At 32.2% G+C, this 22122-nt stretch overlaps 1 protein-coding gene across 1 annotated transcript in view; it reads left to right on the top strand.

The window, feature by feature from the left end:
• The window catches only part of LRRIQ1 (leucine rich repeats and IQ motif containing 1), a 98105-nt gene that overhangs the window by 64762 nt on the left and 11221 nt on the right, over positions 1-22122 (top strand). The window contains exons 24-26 of the mRNA XM_072339853.1: positions 13702-13831; positions 15310-15370; positions 20519-20639. Coding sequence (XP_072195954.1) covers positions 13702-13831; positions 15310-15370; positions 20519-20639 — 312 coding nt within the window. The remainder of the gene's footprint in view (positions 1-13701; positions 13832-15309; positions 15371-20518; positions 20640-22122) is intronic.

Genomic DNA, 22122 nt, shown 5'->3' on the forward strand with positions numbered 1-22122 from the left:
CAAAAAGAGCCAGGATAAAATAAACATAAGGAGTTGGATATCTTGGAAAAAATCTGTCATGGGTTTGGGTTAATCATCTCCAGAAGAAATTCAACTTGATGCCTGAAATGTAAGACTTTTTGGAGAAAGCAGTAAAGCCTGAGGCAGTGTTGATCTGAAGGAGTGCTCTCCATGGGTCAGAGCTGCTCTGCTGGCAGAGTGCAAACCTAGTTCACAACAGCGGTACGCTGAAAAGTTGTAAAGGACTGCAGGGGCCTTACAGTGCACGCACTCAAGCTTCAGTTACATAGTTTCAGTGGTCCAGTTTCTTATTATAAAACAAAACTAAAAAATAAAATCTGGGCCTAATTTTCCAGCCTCCTGTCTATCAATAATAATGTAGGTTTTTTCACTATTCGTGGAATGAAGCAATCCTGAAATTGTAGTGCAGGTTTAAAAATAAGTGCATAAAATGTCATTTACATATATTCATGAAAGAAATTTAAGCATCTGAATACTCATAAATTTTATAAACATTTTATATTTTTATTAATATTTTTACTTTTAGCATTCAATTAAAAGGAGAGAGAGAGAGATCTGCCTGAAGTTCTTCAATGGAAAGTTTTGGCCATAAATACTTAATATTATAAACTCTCACTGTGTTTCTAATCTTCAGGGTTCCACTGTTATAATGTTATGGGTTTCTGGTTTTGACCACATATTTCACCTGTTTGTGTGTTATCTCTTTGTTCCTGTTTCTACTGTTTTGCAGACTTATGATTTGTGGTGTTATATATTCTCTGGCCTAGAGAGATTATTTGTTCCAGCAAACTTAGATTTTTATACAATGTATAAGCTCTGTCACCTTTCTTTTCCCACCATGCTAGTTTACCAACCTTTAACTAAAAGGAACTTCGCAATAAGGGGGAAGATAAAGTACTACTGCTGTTTTGCTAATGATAACCCAATGATGAGTTCAGAAGAAATAATATTTTGTCATCAGAGGCTGATGGGTAGTTTATCTCATTGTTGAATAAGGTAGCTCAATAGTTTGGATAGTATTATTTTTATCTTCTGAGTTTTTTGCACTCCTTTTTCTGTCTTCCTTCAACTGTGCGTACAAAAGCTAGGTAGTATAGCTGTGTGGTCATCCAGTATATACATAAATAAGTTGACTCCATATTCAGATCCGCAGCATTTTATTCTACATAAGGCAATCATTTTGGATGAAAAGACCCCGGAGTACTGAAGCATTTCAAATCCTTTTCCATTTGACCATTCAGTGACCTGATAACTATTTCCTGTCCCTAAGTAAGGTTGTGACCCAGGTCTTAGAGTGCAAAAGACAGATAATTTTAGAAACAAGTTAAATCCAAGTGGATTTGGTTGAAGGGGGTAAGGGAGAGAAGGTTTGGCTAAATTCCTCTAAAATAAAGTATTAAACACTTGGATTTAGTAAGCCTAGTTGAAAACAATTATTGAATTTATTGCCATTTGTTTGCATGTCTGGAGACTGTGATCAGTATTGAAATCATTTGTTTGTTTTGCTTTTACTCCAAAATATCCAAATGCAAGTTATTCTTTTTCTTTCTATGCTGAAAATAAAATAAAATAAAATAAAATAAAATTACAAATGAAGATCTCATTAAAAGTGTATTCTTACATTTTCAGGTATATCCCAAGCATTTCCTGCTGTAAATATTACAAACATTTAATTTATCATCATAAGTGAATTATACTTTAATGTAGGCCACAAAATGTGTAAAGTCTGTGTATTTAGAAATATCACAACTGTTGCATCACACAAAAGTTCACCTTGCAAAAGTACTTCCATTTTGTGTGGAGCTATGAATAAAGAATATAATGTTTACTTAGAATCGGTTACAGGTACAAATTTTGCTTCAGTTGCACAGCATGATGCTATGTTTAATAGGAATTTCTCTGCAAACTTTTCAGAAGTGTACTTAGGAATGCCTTTATTCCATAATATTTCATCTATTTGAGAATATATTTTTTCAATTTCTTATATAGAGATTCTTATTCTATAGGAATGCTAAAGAGAACTGGTAATATTTGTAAGGTCAGAGATCTGCAGTATTCCAATAAGGCTACTTAAGGCTACTTCCAATAATGCATTTAATGTTGACTCACATCTTAATCTTTACCTTTTTTCATAACTAATGATGTTGTGAATCAGACAGATAATTTATTCTGGTAATATGCAACATTTTTCAAGCAAAACGTTAAAATTACTTTAAAATTGAAATCCAGTTATTAAAAAAATTATGCTATTCAAGCCTAACTCTAAGAGCAAATTCCTATACCTATAGACAGTGTGTATGTTAGATGATTTTTCAAGGAATCATAGGAGTGCTTATAAGTAATTCAAATATTGTATTTCACAACTATCATTAAAGAAGGAGAATATGATTTACCTTGAGTTTTATAAATGCTTTCTAAGGGAAAATTGAGTATCAAGATTACTAAAATTGACTGTGGAAAGTCATTTCCCTAAAGCACTTTCATGCTTTTTATTTTTTCATATGAAGTAAGCTCAGTAATTTTTCAAATTTTGAAAATAATAGGTATCTTTTTGTTAAAGATAGAATTCAATATTTAAAAATTTTAAAGTTAAATTTGCTGAGAATTTGCTTTGGTATCTGATGGTGTATATTTTGTTATTGAGAAATTAGTAGGGAATATAAAAAGAAAAGAAGCTATGTGTTACTAAGGCATAAAGTTCTGATTTAACCTACCAATGACCTAGCTTTGTTTGTTCAGATGACAGTTCTAAAAGTGTGCAGAGAATATTCCCTTTTAATACAGTTATTTGCCGCAAGCCCTGACCTCACTGCCTGTCAGGGAGCAGGTCTGAATTGGCCCTTTCTCTGATATCGTGACATTGCTTCTGTTGCCTCGATTGTGACCTCTGATTGCATGATACCCCTGAGAGTTCAATTTAATAAGCGTGACTCCTGACTCTTAGCCAGGTCTGCCTCCTTAGGTTTTGTCAGACCCTGTAGACCAGAGTACAAGCATATGCTAAAACATTGCATAGACTGTCATCATAATGTGTGAGTTGTGTGCACTGTATTCAGCGTTCTCTTTCAAAGATATTTCAATGATTGCAAATGGAAATATTACTTGAAATAAATTTTAATAATTTATTTATGTATCATTATAGCTGCTCTGTATTCATATATATATTTCTTTGCAAATAGTTACTACTATTTCTCTATTTTACTAAGCATGCACATTATGTGTGTGTCATGCTAATTTCTTTCTTTGAAATTTATTTCCCCTATGAGAGTACTCTATGATTCTATGATTTCCAATCAGTAATGTATTTGTTTATAGAAATCTTTGAGGTGAACTCCCTTTTTTTGTTGCATAATCAATACAGTTGCACAACGAGACAGTACTGACAAGCACTCTGAGCATTATGAGATGTAATTATTTAGGACAAGTCAGGTGAAAACTGGAGAATCTGACTGGAATTTGGGAGAAGGTAAGTGAAATCGAAACTTCCTAAGTATCATTGAAAATTACTAGATTTTTTATTTATTTATTTATTTTACTATTTTACTACCTCACTGTATTCTTTTCTCCTGTTTTCCTCCTCTTCTAACCAGAATCGTGAAGGAGAATGTTCCGAGACCCAGCTGCCTTGAGGATGATGATGCTGTTCAGACATAGCTTCAGTTTTAGTATACCTTGATGCGTTCATTGAAGCAGACTGAAGATGTTCAAAGATTTGAAAGAAAGTTTCAAGAACTGTGTTACAAGTGGCAGCAGTTTATCTGTTTACTTATGTATATTTTTTGTATTCTCATTCCTATTTCATGTACCTTTTTCTAAAGCCTCGATATCAGTATCTCTATGTACTGTTTCTAATGTACTGTATTTAGGTTTCCAGACAAAAGAAGCAGAAAAATCTTGCTGCAGCAAAAGAATATTTGTTCACTTTTATGGTTACATTAAGGGAATTTCTGTAAATCCATTTTTATATTTCTCCATTTCAATTGTTATAAAGAATTCTATTTACCTTTCTCCTCAGGTACTTTTGTGTTACAATTGATATATCATGTGTGAAGAATGAAAACTATGTTCTCCAATACAAGGCATTGTCTTTTTATATTCAGACTTCCTAATGAACTGCTTTTCATTCTTTGTAACAGTGAGCATTACAAATCCTACCTACTTTAGTCAGGTAAATCCTTTTTAATTATTTCACTTTACTTTGTATTTTGTTTTGCTTTGATTTATGTATCTTTTGTAAGAATTGTTGTGTAAGTTAATGTAATTGTAATCATTAAAATTAGTTTACAAAATTGTGAAACCTTTGATTATCTGTTCCCTCATTTTGTAGTAAATTTTACAAGGTTAACTACTGAAGTTCTTTAATATCAAATACAAGCTCACTCACCTAATTGGCTTTCCCTCTTTTATGGACCCTGTGCTAATTTCAGGTGCTTAGGTAAGTGGGTACAAGTAAGCAAAATTGAATAGCTGACAAAACAATTGATACTTTCACATTTATTAGTTATGGCTGTGTTAACAGTTCTATTAAGTATAAACATGAGGGATATTTAGCCATTCAGAGTCATCATGCTATTTAACTTATTTATATGTCAGTGAGGTGGAGTTTGGTGAGCAATTTATCTTTTTGAAATTTAGAAAGAGACTAATTTAAACACCTACTTTATGAGTGAAATATTACCAGCCAAGCTTAGGGACAATGAACTTATGTTCAGTGGTGTTGGAGTAGTTGCTTGGGTTGCTTGTTTGTTTTTTCATTAAAAATAATTCAAATAAAGGTCAAAACAAAAGTCACTAATGGAACAGAAAAGGATTTTATTCCTTTTTTTTTTTTTTTTTTTTTTTTTTTTTTTTTTTAAATTCAGTGAGGTGAATCATTCAAACCTCCTTGTAAAATAGAAAATGATGCCATTGTAACAATAACTGATTCAAAATCAATATAATCAAGTTAAATTCCCATAGGGCCAAATACTCTTGAGTGTGTTTTATTTAACTGAAATTATATATACTGTGTTTAAGTTATTGCACTTTTCATGTGTTTACAAGCTGAAAATTTCAATCCAGTTAGCAAAGAACTCTGTAAAACGGGCAAACAATTTGAGCCACATCAATTAAGAATTAACCTGGGGCAAGTTTCCAGCAAATTAAAGAAGGTTCTTTGTTTGTTTGTTTATTTTACTTTTTTTCTTTACCCCTCTACCTGTCCTTTTTTTTACAAATGAAATTCCCTTTTATGAAAATATTATGGTAATATCCATGAAACAGCGGAATTTCAGATTGTTTATTTTCTTCCATGATGTATCAACCAATGAAATGTAACTTATGAAGAACTGGTATTTGATGTCTGTATTTATTTTTTTCCCTTTTAAGTTCCTTGTATTTGTAGTTATTTTTAAGATGAAGATAAATATATAAGAATTTTACCCACTTGGGATTTGCCTCACTTTAGATGTAGAGTCTATCTGAGACTTTTTTTTCCCATTCAATTCAATAAGCATTAAATCAAGCCTTGTTTATACAATGTTTGACATAATGGCAGACCTGATCTTCAGTGGTACCTCTGGGTTTTGCTAAAAAGTAAATTAAACAGCAGTCTTGGACTTAATCTGTGCAGATTTTTTGTATGTATTTGAGAATGTAAAGTTGTTCTACTGTTATGCATTACTGCACTGACAAAACTATGAATTGTTGTCATGGTACCTTCATCAAATGCCAAGAGGTATTTCCATCCAGCATGAGAATGTAAGCCAGAAGTAGTTTCACCCACATGGAATAAAATAGCTTTAAACTGAAAATGATATGTGTACATAGTAAATATAGTAGATAAACAATTTATAAGTATTCAGAATTGAACTACATATCACATTAATACAAGAATTTCATTCAATTTTATTTTCAATATTAGTCTGCATTGGTAAATATCAATCATGTATGATACTTGTGAATATCACAAGTGTCAAGGAACGTAAGTTCTTAAAAGTAATATATTATTCAGATAACTGTCTGGAGAATATATTTATTATCAAGGATAAACATAATTAAGACATTTTGAAATATACATTCCCAAGCTGTGACACAACATTACATATTTTAATTTCCTGCTCATAAAAGTTATGAGATAATACAGAATAAGTCAGCTTTACTAACTTCATATATCTCCTGATTGATGCTTTATTTATTTATTTTTTTAATTCTCAGCAGAGATGCCTTCTTGAGACATAACAGTCTCCTTTTTTAAATTTATTTTTTTACTTATTTTTCTGTGTGCATGTGTGTTTGGACTTTTCTGTCCTCTTCTACTTCTATGTTCTTCAGTATAAACAAAACCTACCTTAATGGTTATCACACTCAATAAAGTTTACTCTTTCTTTGTATTTTTTTGCATAATTCATAGTAAGCAATATAGTAGTTACAACCTCCTGCAGAATATGTTGTGGAATTTCTTTTATTTTTAAAGAATTTCTGTGGAAGATCTGATGTCTTAATTCATTTTGGTTGGTTTACTGAATGTAAAGAAAGATATTTATCTTATTTGGCCTCACTACAAAGTGATAATCTTTTGTTACTTGGAAATGCTGTCACATTAATGAGTAACTGAACAAGTTCTTGTCTACTTCTTGATTGCATATGTTCATCTTAAGAACTGGGAATGTATAAAATGATGTCTATCAAAAGATCTGCTAAAAAAGTTATAGAATTACTCATTTTCTCTTGCACTATTGCTCCATTTCCATTTTTCAAAGGGAGCGTCCATCCTTAGGGAGTTTAATGATTACCATAGAATATGAGAAGAACTAGGCAGATTTTGGGAATGATAAAGAATGTGAGTTTAGGCAGTAAGGATAAACATAATAGGCTCAATCTGATTTCACCTACTTTACTCCTTTTATCCTAGATAACTAAGCATGGAAATGCTGGACATACCATTTTGTAGTAATTTTTTACTTTTTAATTTCTTTAATTCTTTAAGGGCCTTGACTACCCAAAGATTTTTTAGTATCTCTTAGCTGTACTCTCAGTTTACTCTTCTGGCAGCCCTGTTGATAAAATTTGCTTATGCTGAAGTTGCTGAAGTGGTTAATACATAGACTACAGAACACCCTGTTCTACACACAGGAATAATGTGAACGGACAATGTAGTGCTGTAAGGCTTAATAAATATTTCCTGTGAAAGGCTTGTAAAAATCTGAGTGGATCTTGAAGAGTGCTGCTTGCAGGAGGCAGAAGTTTGCATCAGGAATTTGCCTCCTTATGTACAGATGGCTAGGATATCACCCCAGTAGATTTCTTTACAGCTGCTTTATATTCCTAAGCAGGAATCAACCTAGTTTGGCAAACATGAAACTTAATATATAAAACAAGTCTGTCCATGGGTGGTGGATTGCCACCAGTAAACTACTGCACTACTTTATTGTTTTTAATTTCTTCCTCTGTAACTTTTAATTGACCCAAATAAGCTATTCTTATATTATTATAGTTATTATTGCAGTCTTAAACTATCTAATCTCAATCTTCTTCCCAATTAGATCTTCAAGTTTTTTCACAAGAGTCACTGCCTGAATCAGTTCAGAACAGTTATAAATTAGAAAAAAAAAAAAAAAAAAAAAAAAAAATCAATACTTGCATATGAGAGAGCTTCTGGTATATGCCTCAGATTAAATATTTCTTTAGGCCTATAGATAAGAAGGATGGTGTAGGTCTTAAGGAATGGCATGAAATGAAACTGATACTGTTAACAGTGAAATTATAGAAGACAAATGAGAGTTGTATTTAACATAAATGAGGGAGTGGGCAAAGTACTGACTGCCCACAAAGTCATGCAAGTTGGATAGACTGGAAGAAACAGTTTAAAGCTATCTTGAAGACAGTTCCAGGAATGTGAAGCTTATGAAAAAAAATATTGAAGTGAAATATCCTATGTCCACAGAAAGAGTAAAAGATCAAAGCAATTTTATGTAGAACAACATTTTGTAGTGTGTGATATATTTGTATTATCAGACAGCTGTGGTGAAAGATATTAAATAACCAGAAAATACTGAATGAAGAATTGGCAATACTGCAATATAAATAGATTTATCTTTCAGTGAAGTGTCTTAAAAGTGTATCATTGAATGTAAAGTAAGAGCTGGATTTGTTTCAAAATAGGGTAAGGAATAAATCAGGAATAACCAGTTAACTATGTATCAATACCAATTGCTGTTAACCAACAGTAGTGGTGCTAGAGAGACAGGAACAAGCAGTGAAGTAGAAAAGAATATTTGTGAAGTCCCAATTATAAAATTTTGTTTTCCTTGAATTAAGAAACTGAAATTTGTACAATTTCAGTAGTTTAGGAAACTCAGTGAAAAGATTCAGCTTTTGCATAATATAATAATAAGAGTTCAGAAAGATAACACAGATGGGAGAGGCTGAAGTATGTTAACTATTGGCACAGAACAAACTAAACAGGTGAAGTTTTATTAGTGATGTGAATCACCCTGAGATAGATCATAATGTAGAAGATAAAAAGTAGGGAAGAAAGCAGAAAGAAGAAGGGCAGCCAGAAAAAAAAGAGTAAAACAAAACTATGGTCTTAAGGCATTTTACTCATGACTAGGAGTGGTAAATACCTGAATTCCAGGAAGGAAGAATGAATCTGAGGTTGAGGTCAGGAACAGTTGCAAAGTGAAAAGTGTATAATTGCAATAGCAGACGAAGAATTTAGAGAGAAGAATATTCACAGAAGGCAGAATGATATAGTAGACCTTATTTTTTATTGTAAAGAATCTGAAATACGTGATAAAAAAAGTTACAGAAGTTTTAGGAACTTTCTTTGTTTTTATAATTTTTGAAGCACATACTCCTAGGAGAAATAAATACAATTATTTCTCACTGTTTTTGTTCCTAAAACTTCTACAACTTCAGCATTCCTATATTCAAAACTTCTTGTGTTGTAATTGATAATACATTTGAAAGCATAAAAAAATTTTGCAGACCATCACTTGATTTGGCATTCTTTTAAAAAATATCTGTTTCATCATTTATTTGTGTGCTGCTATAAAAATTCCTCTGTATTTCATTCATTCTGGCCCCAGATAGGCAAATTGCTTTATTCAAAGTTATTCAAATGAAAAAAGTAAAACTAAGCAGTCTTTCTGTGTCACAAACAAGTTTATATGTTTTAAATGTAGAAATGTGTTTCACTATCTGAAAATTCTGAGTTTTAGATGAATAAAGATGATCTGGGAATATTATAATTTTAAGTGAAGAAAATTTTGCATCAGTTACTGACGTGGTACTACAAACTGTCTGGAAATCTTAGGAATATTGTTAACGTATACACTGAATACCTGTGAGTAGGCTAAAGACCGCTCCAAATATCATTCGTTTTCCAAAAAAAAACAAAACAATATTATAGGCATGTAGTGATTGCTCTTTAATACTTAAATCTAGTAACTTTGGACAAATTAGACTTCCAACAAATGTGTCAAAATTTCTATGGTAGAAGAAATTCTCATTTCTCCCACACTGCAGCATAGGTTTTGTTATTTGGTCTTTTTAACCTTTTTTTTTTTTTTTTTTTTTTTTTTTTTTTCTGGTTTGTTAACAATTTTTTCAGGGTTGTTTTTTTCTTTGATATCAATATTATCACTTACGTTGTTCTTGCTTTCTGTTCTGAAGCTGTTATACAGACTGTAACAAAAGTAATGTTCTTTTTGCTTGATCTTAAGTATGGAAAAAAATGAAATGTTAGATTTTAGGTTCAGTATTTTAGATTTTTTTAGTAGTAGTGTTTATTATAACATAACTTCATGGAAAGCGTGAAATATAAAAATCCTTGGGAAGTGGATGTATAATTTTAATTTTTATTCAGATTAATCTTTTTATAGATTTGATACACTTCCACACAAACTCATACACATAAGCTCTCAGGATATATATTGATGAATGGTAATCTGTACCAGAATACTGACTGATAAGAAAAATGTCAATGTCTTAATAGCACTGACATGAATTTTATACCTAGCTCAGCTACTTTATTAAGAGAACGATTTCCAGATTGCACATTGAGAAAATTAACTTTGGTCACAGGTTTTTTATATTAAGGGAGGAAAACTTAGAATGCTGAATAAATTTTGAGCCCTTCTTTCACATTGTAGATCTTAGTTTTCTTAGTCTGTAACTTTATTTGCATTATACTCTGTATGAAGCAAGTTTTGAAGTGAATTAAAAAACCCTCTAAACTAAAAGTTTAACCATATATGTTTGAACACACTGCAGACTTCACACAGTTCTGTTTCAATACATGTTTATTAATTAAGGCTAGATATTGCATAATCATCTATCTTCTTTTTTATACTGGCTTTCTCTTAACACTTTCCTGCAGTAGGGAACATGAGTATGCGTATTCTAAGGCTGTGGAAAACTTGCATTTGGAGTACTCCTTAGCTTGATTTGAGTCTCAGACTTCTACATCCTAAGTCATAATTTTGGGGTGTGTTTCAGCCTTCTTTTTAGAGCTGATTGCTGCAGCACAAGGTGCCTCAATCTTGAAGAAAGACTTGGAAGAAAAAAGTATTAGCTAGAACTTAAGGCACTTCACTGGAAGTAGTTCATAGATTCTTAGGCCTTCTCCTATAACTAACAAGAGGCTATCCAGATAGAGTCTAATGTTAAATATATAAAAAACACACATATTTTAAACTGGACAAGATTTATGCTGTCTCAGAGTATACTTGGCAAACAAAAAGCATGACAGACTGAAATTTACATTTTTATGGATCCTAAAATTACGGTTTTTTTGAGTTAGCATGCTGATTTGGAGACCTAGAAAACAATCTGTTCTTTTCCCATATGGTTCAGTTCCACGGACATTGTAGTGGATTATCCTGAATACGTGCTCTCTTCTCAGATGCTCAAATACTTCAGAAAAATGGCAGAAGGTGCCTATGATTCAGGCCTGACTGTGTAGAATGTGTATAGATTATTAATTGGTAACACCTAAAAAGCATTACTGTACTAATACCAACTGTAAGTCTATTCCAGTGGTAAATTATTACCGTGTGTGTTGTAAAAAAATATCCAAAAGATTGAAAGCTTAGAAATGATAATCTAATGAGTGTACAATACTTTAAATACTTCTGAGGTGAATTTGTTTTTGACAGAGTTTTGCCTTCTTTGATGTGTTCCTTTTTTCTTTGATATTCTAAGAGTTGTCTGGCTTTAACAATTAAAGATTATAGATCTGATCCATTTCAAAGTTGCAGAATGCTTACAGCTCTTATGAACTTCTGTGGAATTTGTGAGTGTTAGTACTTCTACAAAATCAGGTCCAGGTTTTAAAAAACCCAGAGCCCTAATTTAAGAAAGCTATCAGGCAAATGCATGTTAATGATAATGATACATGAGATTCTCAAACACATGGTGTTCATAAGCGGAATAGGAAAGTGATAATGCTGTGTTTTAGTTCATAGCATAGTATTTTCATAAGAATTACATATAGAGAGGCTGATATTTGACGATGACTGGATATGTTCCAAATTAAAATATATAACAATGTTTTCTGCACTTATTGGGTACTTTTATTTTGATCACTTTCCCATTTCAATCATATTTCAATAATTCTAGTATGAATGTAAATGTGACACAGTTTTAGTAAGTAAAACTGTGTTTCAAACAGAATTAAGTCAGAAATTCAAACTGAAACTGAGGTGTATTATTAACAATTATTTTGGGGGGGAAAAAATACTAACTCAAAAATACACTTTTTATAAGTTTTGTCACAGCTTATTGTAAGTGCACTGTCTTAATTATCACTAGCTCTCAAACTCAGGTATGAATTTGTAATACTGTTTTTAAATCCCTACATAGATTTTCCTTGTAAAGGTGGAGAAGGATACAAGGGCTTTAGCAAATGCATAATTGATATGCATTAATTATATTGCATATTATAAATGCAATATTTTACTAGGAAGAAGTAACTCTCCTGAGAAAGACAGATAATACTGAGTCAAACATTTCTGTAAATTCAGATAAGGAACCTAGACTTAATTACTGTTTAAGCTTATTATTCCTCACTGGAGAATGTGTGCCAGTTTAACAATCTAACTAATCTCCAAGACTGCTCTTATGAAGTCACATAAAATGTTAGAAATCAGATTTTTTATTTACTTATTTATTTGTCTGAAGAGATAGAAGCGTACCAGTGTAGGTTCAAACTTGGAATTTACAAATTTTCAAAATGTAAAGGTCAGAAAGCTGTACTCCAGAACTAGAAACGCGGAAAATGAATATTGTAAACTTCGGAAAGAAGTGGCTTCTGCTTTATTCAAGGAAGATGACAAAGTCTGTTATTAGAATTTTTTTTTGTATTTTAATACTTGGAAGTGACACTGTTTCTTTTTAGAAAGATGTCATATCTTCATTTTGGTAGATTCAGTGACGCTCCATCCAAGATTTTAATTTTGTCTTCCTGAGAGAGTATGCAATAGCAAGGGCATACATTCTTTAGAACAACTGAAGGTAATTTTTTTTTTTTTCACCTAGTTACTAGGCTGTCAATCACTATCAAGACATTTATGACTTCATATTATGGGTAAGGCAGTTCAACAGGTTCAGCCTCAGGAGTGGATTGGTTTGAATAAACATTTCCTATACTGATATAAATGGAGAACACAACCAAATGACAATTTTATTTCGAACTGTGATATAAGAAGTTACAATACTTTGGCAATATTTCCTTAAAGCTAAAAGATGAAAGCAATGGCCCCACTGCAGCACCAGATAAAATGGAATTGAGAAACTACAATTTTCTACTCATGCAAAGAAAATTATAATTTTTTTTTGCAGGAAAAGGATAAAAAATGCTACAGATAATGTAGCAACCCTCTCACAAAGGTGTACTTGTGAATAGCCTGTAACTGCAGTTTATATTGTCAAAACATGAATGCCATTTAAGGCTTAAAATAAAGAGTATGAGAAAACCATTCACCTCAGAGGCTGTACTGTTCTCCCTCTGCAGGTTCTTCCAACTCTGTCACCTTCTCCCTCTTCATTATGCTTCAGAACATATCTGGTAGCTACCACAATGCTACCCAGAATGAAAGGGTCATACAGTTTTTTGTTTTAATGTTGCTATATTATTCTCTTTCTCACATCAAAGTATATATATTAATTAGGTATGCAGTTTGCTTTGAAATCCAATATCAGAAGATTAAATTGAAGTATCACTGAAAAATCAGACATAAAGGGTTGTCATGTCTCCACTCTTAAATTTAATTGTGATATTTAACCTTATGAATTGGTAAAATAGAATTGTAAATATACATTAATGTGTATTTTTAAACATAGAGATAGCACATTAAGCAGTGTTCGCAAACACTTTACAAGCAATTTATCTGTAATTTGTTTTTCTATAAACCTTTCAGAGTAAAGGAGAATTTTATTTCCCAGTGAAAACAAATTTATTCAGAAGGTGTCTGTTTAATTCTAAAGGAGAACATTAACCACTTAAATCAAGACTAATTATAAAAGATTTATTACACATATCTAAACAAATATCTAGTTGAATTCTGCAGTAAAATGTAACGTGCCTTTTTTTCTTTGGTAAAGTGCAGTATGCTCATGGTTTTTCTGGAGAATCCTTTATAAGCTCATATTTAAAAATAATAGTGAAAGACAGGAGTGTCTTTTTTTCCTCCCTAGGCAAAAAAGAATTTTCTCATCCGGGTACTAGTTTAGATGAGAAACTTCAGAGGAGAAAAGACTACACATACCAATGGCTTCATACACAGTGTTCGGATTATGAAACAGCAAGTTCAGAAAATATGAGGGGGTGAGATCATTGCCTTTAAATTAAATTTTTTATAATTGTATAGTTATTTTATAAAGTGGAACCTAAGTTAATAGTAATGAAATGAACATGACTATGAAGTTAGCAGACCCTACTACCCTACTTTTGGGTTCCAGTCATGGTACTTTTTAGAAATGTTTTAGTCATGGAGTAGATACTTCTTCCACAGTGATGATAAAATGATACACAGAGCCTCATGATAAGCTGTAAATGTAGGTTTACTCTGCAGTGCAGTCTTGTAAGTAGTGTAGGAAGGAGAACGTCATATACCTTGCAATTTTAATGGTATCTATTATGTTTTTACGTAATTAGATCAACTGTAACATTACCTATATTGACTGATTCAATTAAGGAAGTAAAACATCCACTTTTTAACCAGATACTGTGTATTAATATTTTGTCATCAAACATAAAACCTTCTTTTACATATTCATGCTGTATATTAATAACGTTATAAACATACTCTGTACTTAGTTTTTGTTATTAAACATGTATAATATCAGTACAGTTAAAGAAAAGGTTATTTTTTTTCCTTAAACTATTATTAAGACATACTAAGCATATCCTGGTACTAAATATTATATGAGCCACTGATATACACTCAGTGAAGTCATTAGTAGACACACTGCCAGGCATCTCTAATAGAACTAAACATGATTGTCAGTTGGTAAGCATTTTAACTTTATTTTCATTTTAAAAAGTTATTTGATTCTTAATGAAACTGACTATATTATTATGTTTTATATGGAAAAATATTCCCCTTTTCTAAACTGTTGAAGAGTCAAGGAAATACATGCAGCAGATATCCTTCAGAAAATATGTTTGTCATGTTCCATAGTAGTGAGAAGCCAAGAACTTGTTCAAAATATCTGTCATGAAAACACTGGAGCAGAACATATAATCATGTTTGAAATAAGATGTAGAAAGTTATAAAGGTTTTTTGTTTGATTGGTTGGTTGTTAATGTTACTGTGTTACTTCTGCAAGCATGTGCTATACAATAATCTTTGTACCATCATTTTTAATATAATGATACCTTTTCTGCATGTAGCAAAACTTCAGTGGAACTTCACTGTTAGACAGTTTATAACAGGGGATACATTTGTGCAAGTAAAACCTATTTTATTCTTATAGAAGATGAAAACTGATATAGTTACCATTTATGTCAGTGCATGTACGTACAGTCATATGTTCTATTTATTGACATCCACATTTTAAAATTAGTATTTTATGATTGAATAAACAGCAAATTCTTAATTTTAATACTTGGCACTAATTATTATAATGTTAATTTCTCTGATATTTTAATATGTATTTTAACCTTGAAATTACTTTACATGCCATCTTTGCTAATTTGCTAGATCTGATCAGGAATGCTTTTGTGAAAAGATTCTACATAGGCATTTTAATGAACCCATTACAGAGATATTTATTAAAATTTCCATTCTACATTTTTCCTAGCTGTTGTTTTTTGCCTGAGTTGAATCATGGGATCTACAACAGTGGACAAGTACAACTTGTGGTAAGAACTTGTTTCCATGTGGAATTTTGCTGAATTCAGCTAGGCCTTTGATGGCATTTTCAAATGCATATTTGGTATAAAAACAAACAACAGCTTTTTTTTTTTGGTTGAGTATAATTCTTTAATGTTGTCTCAGTTTCACAATCAAGTTAACCATTGATGGAGACCAGAGGAAAAGCTTCAGGCATGGAAACACGTATGTGTACATAGAATTCTGGTTTCTGGTGAGGCACTGGAACAGTCTGTCTAGAAAAGTAATGAATGCCCCATCCCCCGAGGCACTAGAGACCAGGTTGGATGAGACCCCAGAGCAGCCTGACCTAGTGGGTGACACCTCTACCCATGGATCTTGAAGGTCCCTTCCAACTAAGCCATTCTGTGATTCTTCGATTCTATGATTTAAAGTTTCTAAATCAACATTTAGAATGCTGAATGAAAAATAATGCTGAAAAAATAAATATGGTTCAGCACCAATTATTGACAGAAAACATGTATTTTTGTCAGTCAGACAAGCTTAAGTGTTCTTAAATTCCTTAATTCTCATATCTTAATCAGTCTAGAGTTACTGCACTGTATGATTTACTGATAGAAATTGTATATTAATATAATGACATTATTAAAAACAGTGTAAAAAGAGATTTATTTCTACCATTTCTTTTTCTTCTTTTCATAGAATGGCCTCTGTCTTTTTGTGATCAACTCTTTTCTTTGCAGCACTTCAAAAAACTTCTGTATTTCTGAAATGGGTAATTCTGTAGGCTGGCACAAAAGGAAATACAAATGATTTAACAATCTGTTGATCTACTAGATGAAAAAATGTAGTGTCAGAAATATCCAGAATTTGTTTTTATAGTTAGCAGAGCAATTTATTTATTCTGTATGACTCATTCCCAAGTTGGCAGTATTCTTTTTAACATAATTATGGGGAGATCAAAAAAAAAAAAAGAGAGAGAAAACTTTTGAACAATGTAGAATTTTGCTTTATAAAGGATATTAGTAATAATTTTAATTTTGATTTGGCTGTACTTTCATTTGAATGTGTTGATTCCAAGTGTCTATTGATACACTTCTGTCCATCGCTATCTGAGGAAATGTGAAAATCTGGATTTTGTAGTATTTAGATAGTGCTTACAACTTTGATTTCAGTTGATACTGAGTATGAGAATACATTTCTTGTGTATAAAGTATGACAAAATGTTTATAAATTATGATTGTTTATAAAAAATATGTTTAAAAAGTATGACAACAAGTTTTTGTTTATGTGTTTCTTTATACTTCTTGTATTGAGCTGCTGTTCATATAGAACTGTACGGTGCTATTTCCAAATTAATTCAGTGTTAAATTTTCAAGAACTGTGTTATATCCACATATGTAGGTCACTCCAAAAGTAATGCCTCCTATATTTCCTTTTTTCGTGGAAACTACAGCAGCTACAAAGATCACAATAGCACCATTTGATAGAGCAAGTTCTCAGCCACAAAACATTATTTTTCAACTTAATCACCAACATCATTGTATATGCACCAGCAGAAGTGATGCACTGATTCACAGCTCCTGTGGTGATACTGTTGCTGAAATGCACCACCCACCACCTCACTGTTTTTTCACCATAAACATTCAGTAAGCATCAGTGAATGTCAATGAGTGCAATGTTTTCCACGTACTTCATACATATCTCCATGTCAGACACCATTTTGTCAGACTGGCTTTATGCTGCCATCCAGCACACAGCAACAAAATAGAACATTTGCAGGAGGAGTCAGCCTTCACTGACATACCACCAACATCTGCCTCTGACACTGTGGGCCAAAGTAAAAAATGGAAAGTATTACTTTCAGAGCAGACCTCATGTAAAATGGAAGATGTTACATAAAAGTTTTTACAAGTCACACTATGCATGGTACGATGCTAAGATTATGTACCTCATTCTGTATTTGGGACAATCTTGGCCTTTTTCAACATCTGTGATCCAGTTTCAGCACCTTTGCAATGATGTGTTTTGGACATGCTTCTAAAACTCTTCTAAAATTCATGGTTGAAAAAATGCATTTCTTAGGTTCTTGTGAAAGCTCAGTGGCTTAAGTCATGATCTGGATGATTTGAGATGAATTCTAGGTGCAGCACTACTAATAGTTGATTTCTAGGCAAAGTCTAAAGCAGTAAGTACTCTAATTTGAAGAAATCTTAATCTAATAATGTTATCTAAATTACACATTAGATAATTATCAGTAAACATATGTGCATATAGGTAGACTGTTTCCTGTTTGCAGTAAACATTTCTGTCCACGAATGTCTACAGCAATCCCACAACAATATTATGTGGTGTACCCACATAACAAGAAATGTTATGGGATTGTCACATCCTGAGACATATTACACTGCTGTTCTGCATGAATGAAATGCTGAGAAGAATGAACTAGGTCGAAAAATAGAAAATGGACTAAAATGTATATGTTATATAGAAAGCAGCATTATATAGGCATCGAAGTAATCATATGTTTTGTTCGCTTAGATGTCCATAGAATTTTGCTGTAAAAATGTGTATTCATTTTGTTAACCTTTAAAAGTTCATCTTGATAATTTTGCATAATACAACCATGGAAAGTGCATAGAAAGGCATACTTACTTATGCTTTATACTGGGCACTTTAAGTTAAACACAGTTTTCAGATTACAGTAGAATAGACTTTTCTACTAATTTATGTTACACATTTAATCTACCTACATGATTAAACTACTGTTCAACATCTCAAAATGATTGATATAGCTTGAATTTAAACAGTACTTTTTATCTCAGAAGATTCAAGAACATTTAAATAATTTAACATAGGAGTAGGGAAATATTCAGAACTGCTCTAAAGGCAAATATTCCTCCTGAGAAAAATTAATTTCCAACTAATTGGAAAAATATCTAAAGAGTTAAATATGGTGACCAGTACAGACTGAAGACCAATACAGTACTTTGTGGAAAAGTGTACCAGTATCTTAAATTTCTTCTAAATTTTGGCTTTAAGCTATAGAAGTAAATGGCAAGGTTTTAATTATCTTCAGAGGATTTTTAATGAGATTCTTTACAAACCTGAAATTAAGTTTGCTTCAGAGATTAATGCAGCTTTAAAAATTACTTTGATTGTACTTGCATAAAAACACTTGATTTTATTTGAAAGAATGTAGCATATATTTTGCATGAGAGACAACCCTATTAAAATCTTGCATATGACCCTGAATAATGTTGTCTACAAGCTGATGACGCCTCAGCTTCTATGGTAGTATAAACTGGATAATAGTTCCATGGAAAGATTACTTGCTTACAGTACTGCTGACTTCGGTGTCTTTGGAAACAGGGACATGAGAAAATTTCTGTTATGGGTTGAAACAGGTTAGATGGAAATAAGAATGGTCAGTTGCATTGTTTTGAATCTGAGAATCACATTAATTGCATTATTTCAATTTAAGAGGAAGTAAAAGCTTTCTAAGATTTCAAATGCACAAGTTACAAACTTGTGAGGACTGTAAATAGGAAAGCCAAAAATGCCAGAGAGTTGCCAGGATTCTTTTGAAAGATTCTTAGTACTGTACTTGAAAATAAAATAGTGATTTTAACAACAATAATGCAGCCTGCTACCTGCACAAAACAAAACTTTTTAAAGTCATGATCATTAAACATATAACAGACAGACATCAGGAAGCAAGGAATAAACTTTCTGTGGCATCAAGGGTATGCAGTCACAAAGGAAGAGCAAACAATATCTGTATCTTTATAGTTGCTGGTTTGAAAATTGCATGAATTGCAATGAATTTTACATTAAACAGTGCCTGGATAAAGACAAAGAAATAAAACAGGTCTCTATTTCATCTGAGTTCTCTAAGTTAGACTGGACTACAAAGCTTGTCTACATTGGAGAAATGCTTCTTTTGGTACATTGGGCTGGTTTGAACAGGAAGTCTGGAGACTGTCTCCTCCAGAATAACCTAAGTTTACAGTTGTGGCATTTTTCCTCAGAGCAAGGAACTGCAGGACTCAGCCGCCTGAGGAAGGAACTGAGACGCAGTCTCTCAAGGCCTGATCCAGCAGTCTGGAAGATACTAGTATATTGTGCAAAAGATTGGTAACATTACCACCAGCACTTTCTTTCTGAAAGGATTCTGAAAGCATTTGGGTCTTTTCAGCCTAGACAGGGAGAGGACTTAATTTGCATCCTGGGCTCTGCTTCTGAAGTGCCAGAAACTAGAAAATTTACATGTACCCCTATGGTCAGTAATTTCAGCCAACTAGGTCTGTGCTGGGGATTCTGTAGCTCAGTCTTCTCCAATGTCTGACTTTTCCAAGTCAGTGCTGCTGGCCCTCAGTATCTAGTATTGTTAGCTAACTGCTTTTGACATTGAATAGCTTTACATTTCAAGGATAGTTATTATTGAATAAATATGAATTAATTTCTGTCTGCCAACTATCAACTATCTACCAGTTTAAGTGCGTGGAATCTTCCATGTCAGTACTTTTAACCTTTATCCTACATGTTGCCATAACAAGGATCTCTGACTAAGTGGATAGATTATTTTCATTTCTATTTTGCCATACTGAGGTGCAGGTAGCATGCCTCATTTCAAAAAGTAGAAGTTTATAATTAATAAAACACTCTTACCTAAAGTATAATTTAAACGCTAACTGGTGGATATGATTAAGTAGCAAAAAACTACAAGATTAGATTACTTACTGGGTCTTTGATAGACTGAAGTGATACATGCCCTGGATAAAACATAAATATTGCAGAAAATAATCCAATATGACATCCCTGACATTCAGCTATAACTTAAATTATAGACTGGTCAGTAAATGATCTTAAGCTGTTTAAGGTTTCATCAGCCATCTGCAAGATTGATTTTCTTCAAAATTACTGTACTAAAATGTTTTCTTTTGTTGCCGCACTGACTCAGATCACAAACCACAATTTTAAAATCGGCTCCTATTTACAAAAATGCTTTGACATAGTGCATTTGTTCAGCCTGGGCAACAATAAAGGATTGTGGTATCATTTTGAAGAAGGTTGTTTGACAGACCCTGTTTGTTTATTTGGGGTAATGTGATCTGCATTCAGAAAATGTTACATTTTATTTCATGATTGTGTACATTCTCTCCCACTGCTTCCAGGCAAGCCCTGTAAGCAGAGAAGACACAGAGTTAGACCTTGTTTCCCTGGCCAGTGGAAGTGCTTTGACTGTGAACAGAGAAAAAAATAAGCAGCCACACAGGCAGTCAGCAAGATCTTCAAGTAAGTTATAGATTCTTTCATTAACAGTTTTAAATATCACTTTAACACACTCTGGGGGAGCTGAGTGTGCTGATTGTCTTTCTGTTACTTTCATACGTGAAATCTCATATATTTTCTATAGTTCTGTTTAAAAAATTGTATCATTAGTATCAATGGAATTTCTTCTTGTAATTTTAACCCACAGTCACCTGTGATGTATGCTAGGTCTACTGCTGACCAAGTTGCTATTATTTTTGCTTTATATTACAGAGCAGAAAAATATTTTATCCTAAAATTAATACTTTTCTATATTCTCCTTTTCATTCTCTTTTTTATTCTCTCTCTCTCTCTCTCTTTTTTTTTTTTTTTTTTTTTTTTTTTTTTTAATTTTCTTTATTATCTTTTTTTCCCCAGGATGGAAAATACAGCTTCTGTTAATTAGACAAAACACCTATCCTAGTCAAGCCACAGATTTCTTTCATGTTGATTACCAACTGTGCTGTAAAATATGCGTACTACAGAACTTACTGTAGGTCAATGACAGAGAATCCCTTTATTTTTTAATCAGTCTTAAATATGGTACAAATTACCAGAAGAATCAGAACTCGAAAGTAAGAGAAAAAAATGTAAAATGCTTGCATTTTCAGATTTGTGTTTTACTTTGCATAATGCAACAGAAGAAAATTTCTAATGTGAAATACTGTTTTGTCATTTGTGCATAATGTGACATTTCAAAATAAATAAAACTTCAAAGCCCCAAAAATTTATGTTATAGAAAATATAAGCAGAATTAAATAACTGCAGCAAAATTATTGACATTTCTAAAACTATCGAAGTAATGAGGTTCCTTGATATGTTTTGTCATAATATAAATCAGATTGCTTCATAAATTATATATAATAACCAATTATTATTATTATTATCTTTTCTTTTTAATTTAAGCTGACTTTTCACTTTAAAAGAAAATTAAAATAAAATTCAAGAAAAAATGTGTAAAAATAGATTTTATATAAGTTAGCATCCTAGGCTTGATTAAGTGCAGCCATTGAGAAAGAATAAAATTCTTCATCTGCCTGCCATCTTAGAAAAGCTCTAATCGCATCCTGAATTTTCCTGTTTCTCTACATTGGCTGCTGGTGAAGCACCACCTTTTAAATTAGAAGCAATTCATCACTACTCTAACCCTGAATTTAGTGGCTAAGCGCAAATGTCAGTGGTAAAATTATCATAATATTCATATGTTCAGAATATAATGTTTGCTTATCTGGAATAATTGAGTTAAATATTATATGCTATATTCATCTCAACGCATAACTGCTGTCTAGATTGTAACCTACACTATATTGCCATCTAGAAAAGAAAGTAAGAAAGGATCAACACAGAACTGCCATGTAGAACTTGTCTTCAGAGCTTTGGTAGAGTGAAGAAAAAAAAAATGCCATTCCCTTTGAAGAGACTGGTAGAGGAGCAGGGAAAAACAATCCAACTGACAGAATCATAAGTG

This window comes from Excalfactoria chinensis, chromosome 1, assembly GCF_039878825.1.
Source record: "Excalfactoria chinensis isolate bCotChi1 chromosome 1, bCotChi1.hap2, whole genome shotgun sequence".
NCBI lineage: Eukaryota > Metazoa > Chordata > Aves > Galliformes > Phasianidae > Excalfactoria > Excalfactoria chinensis.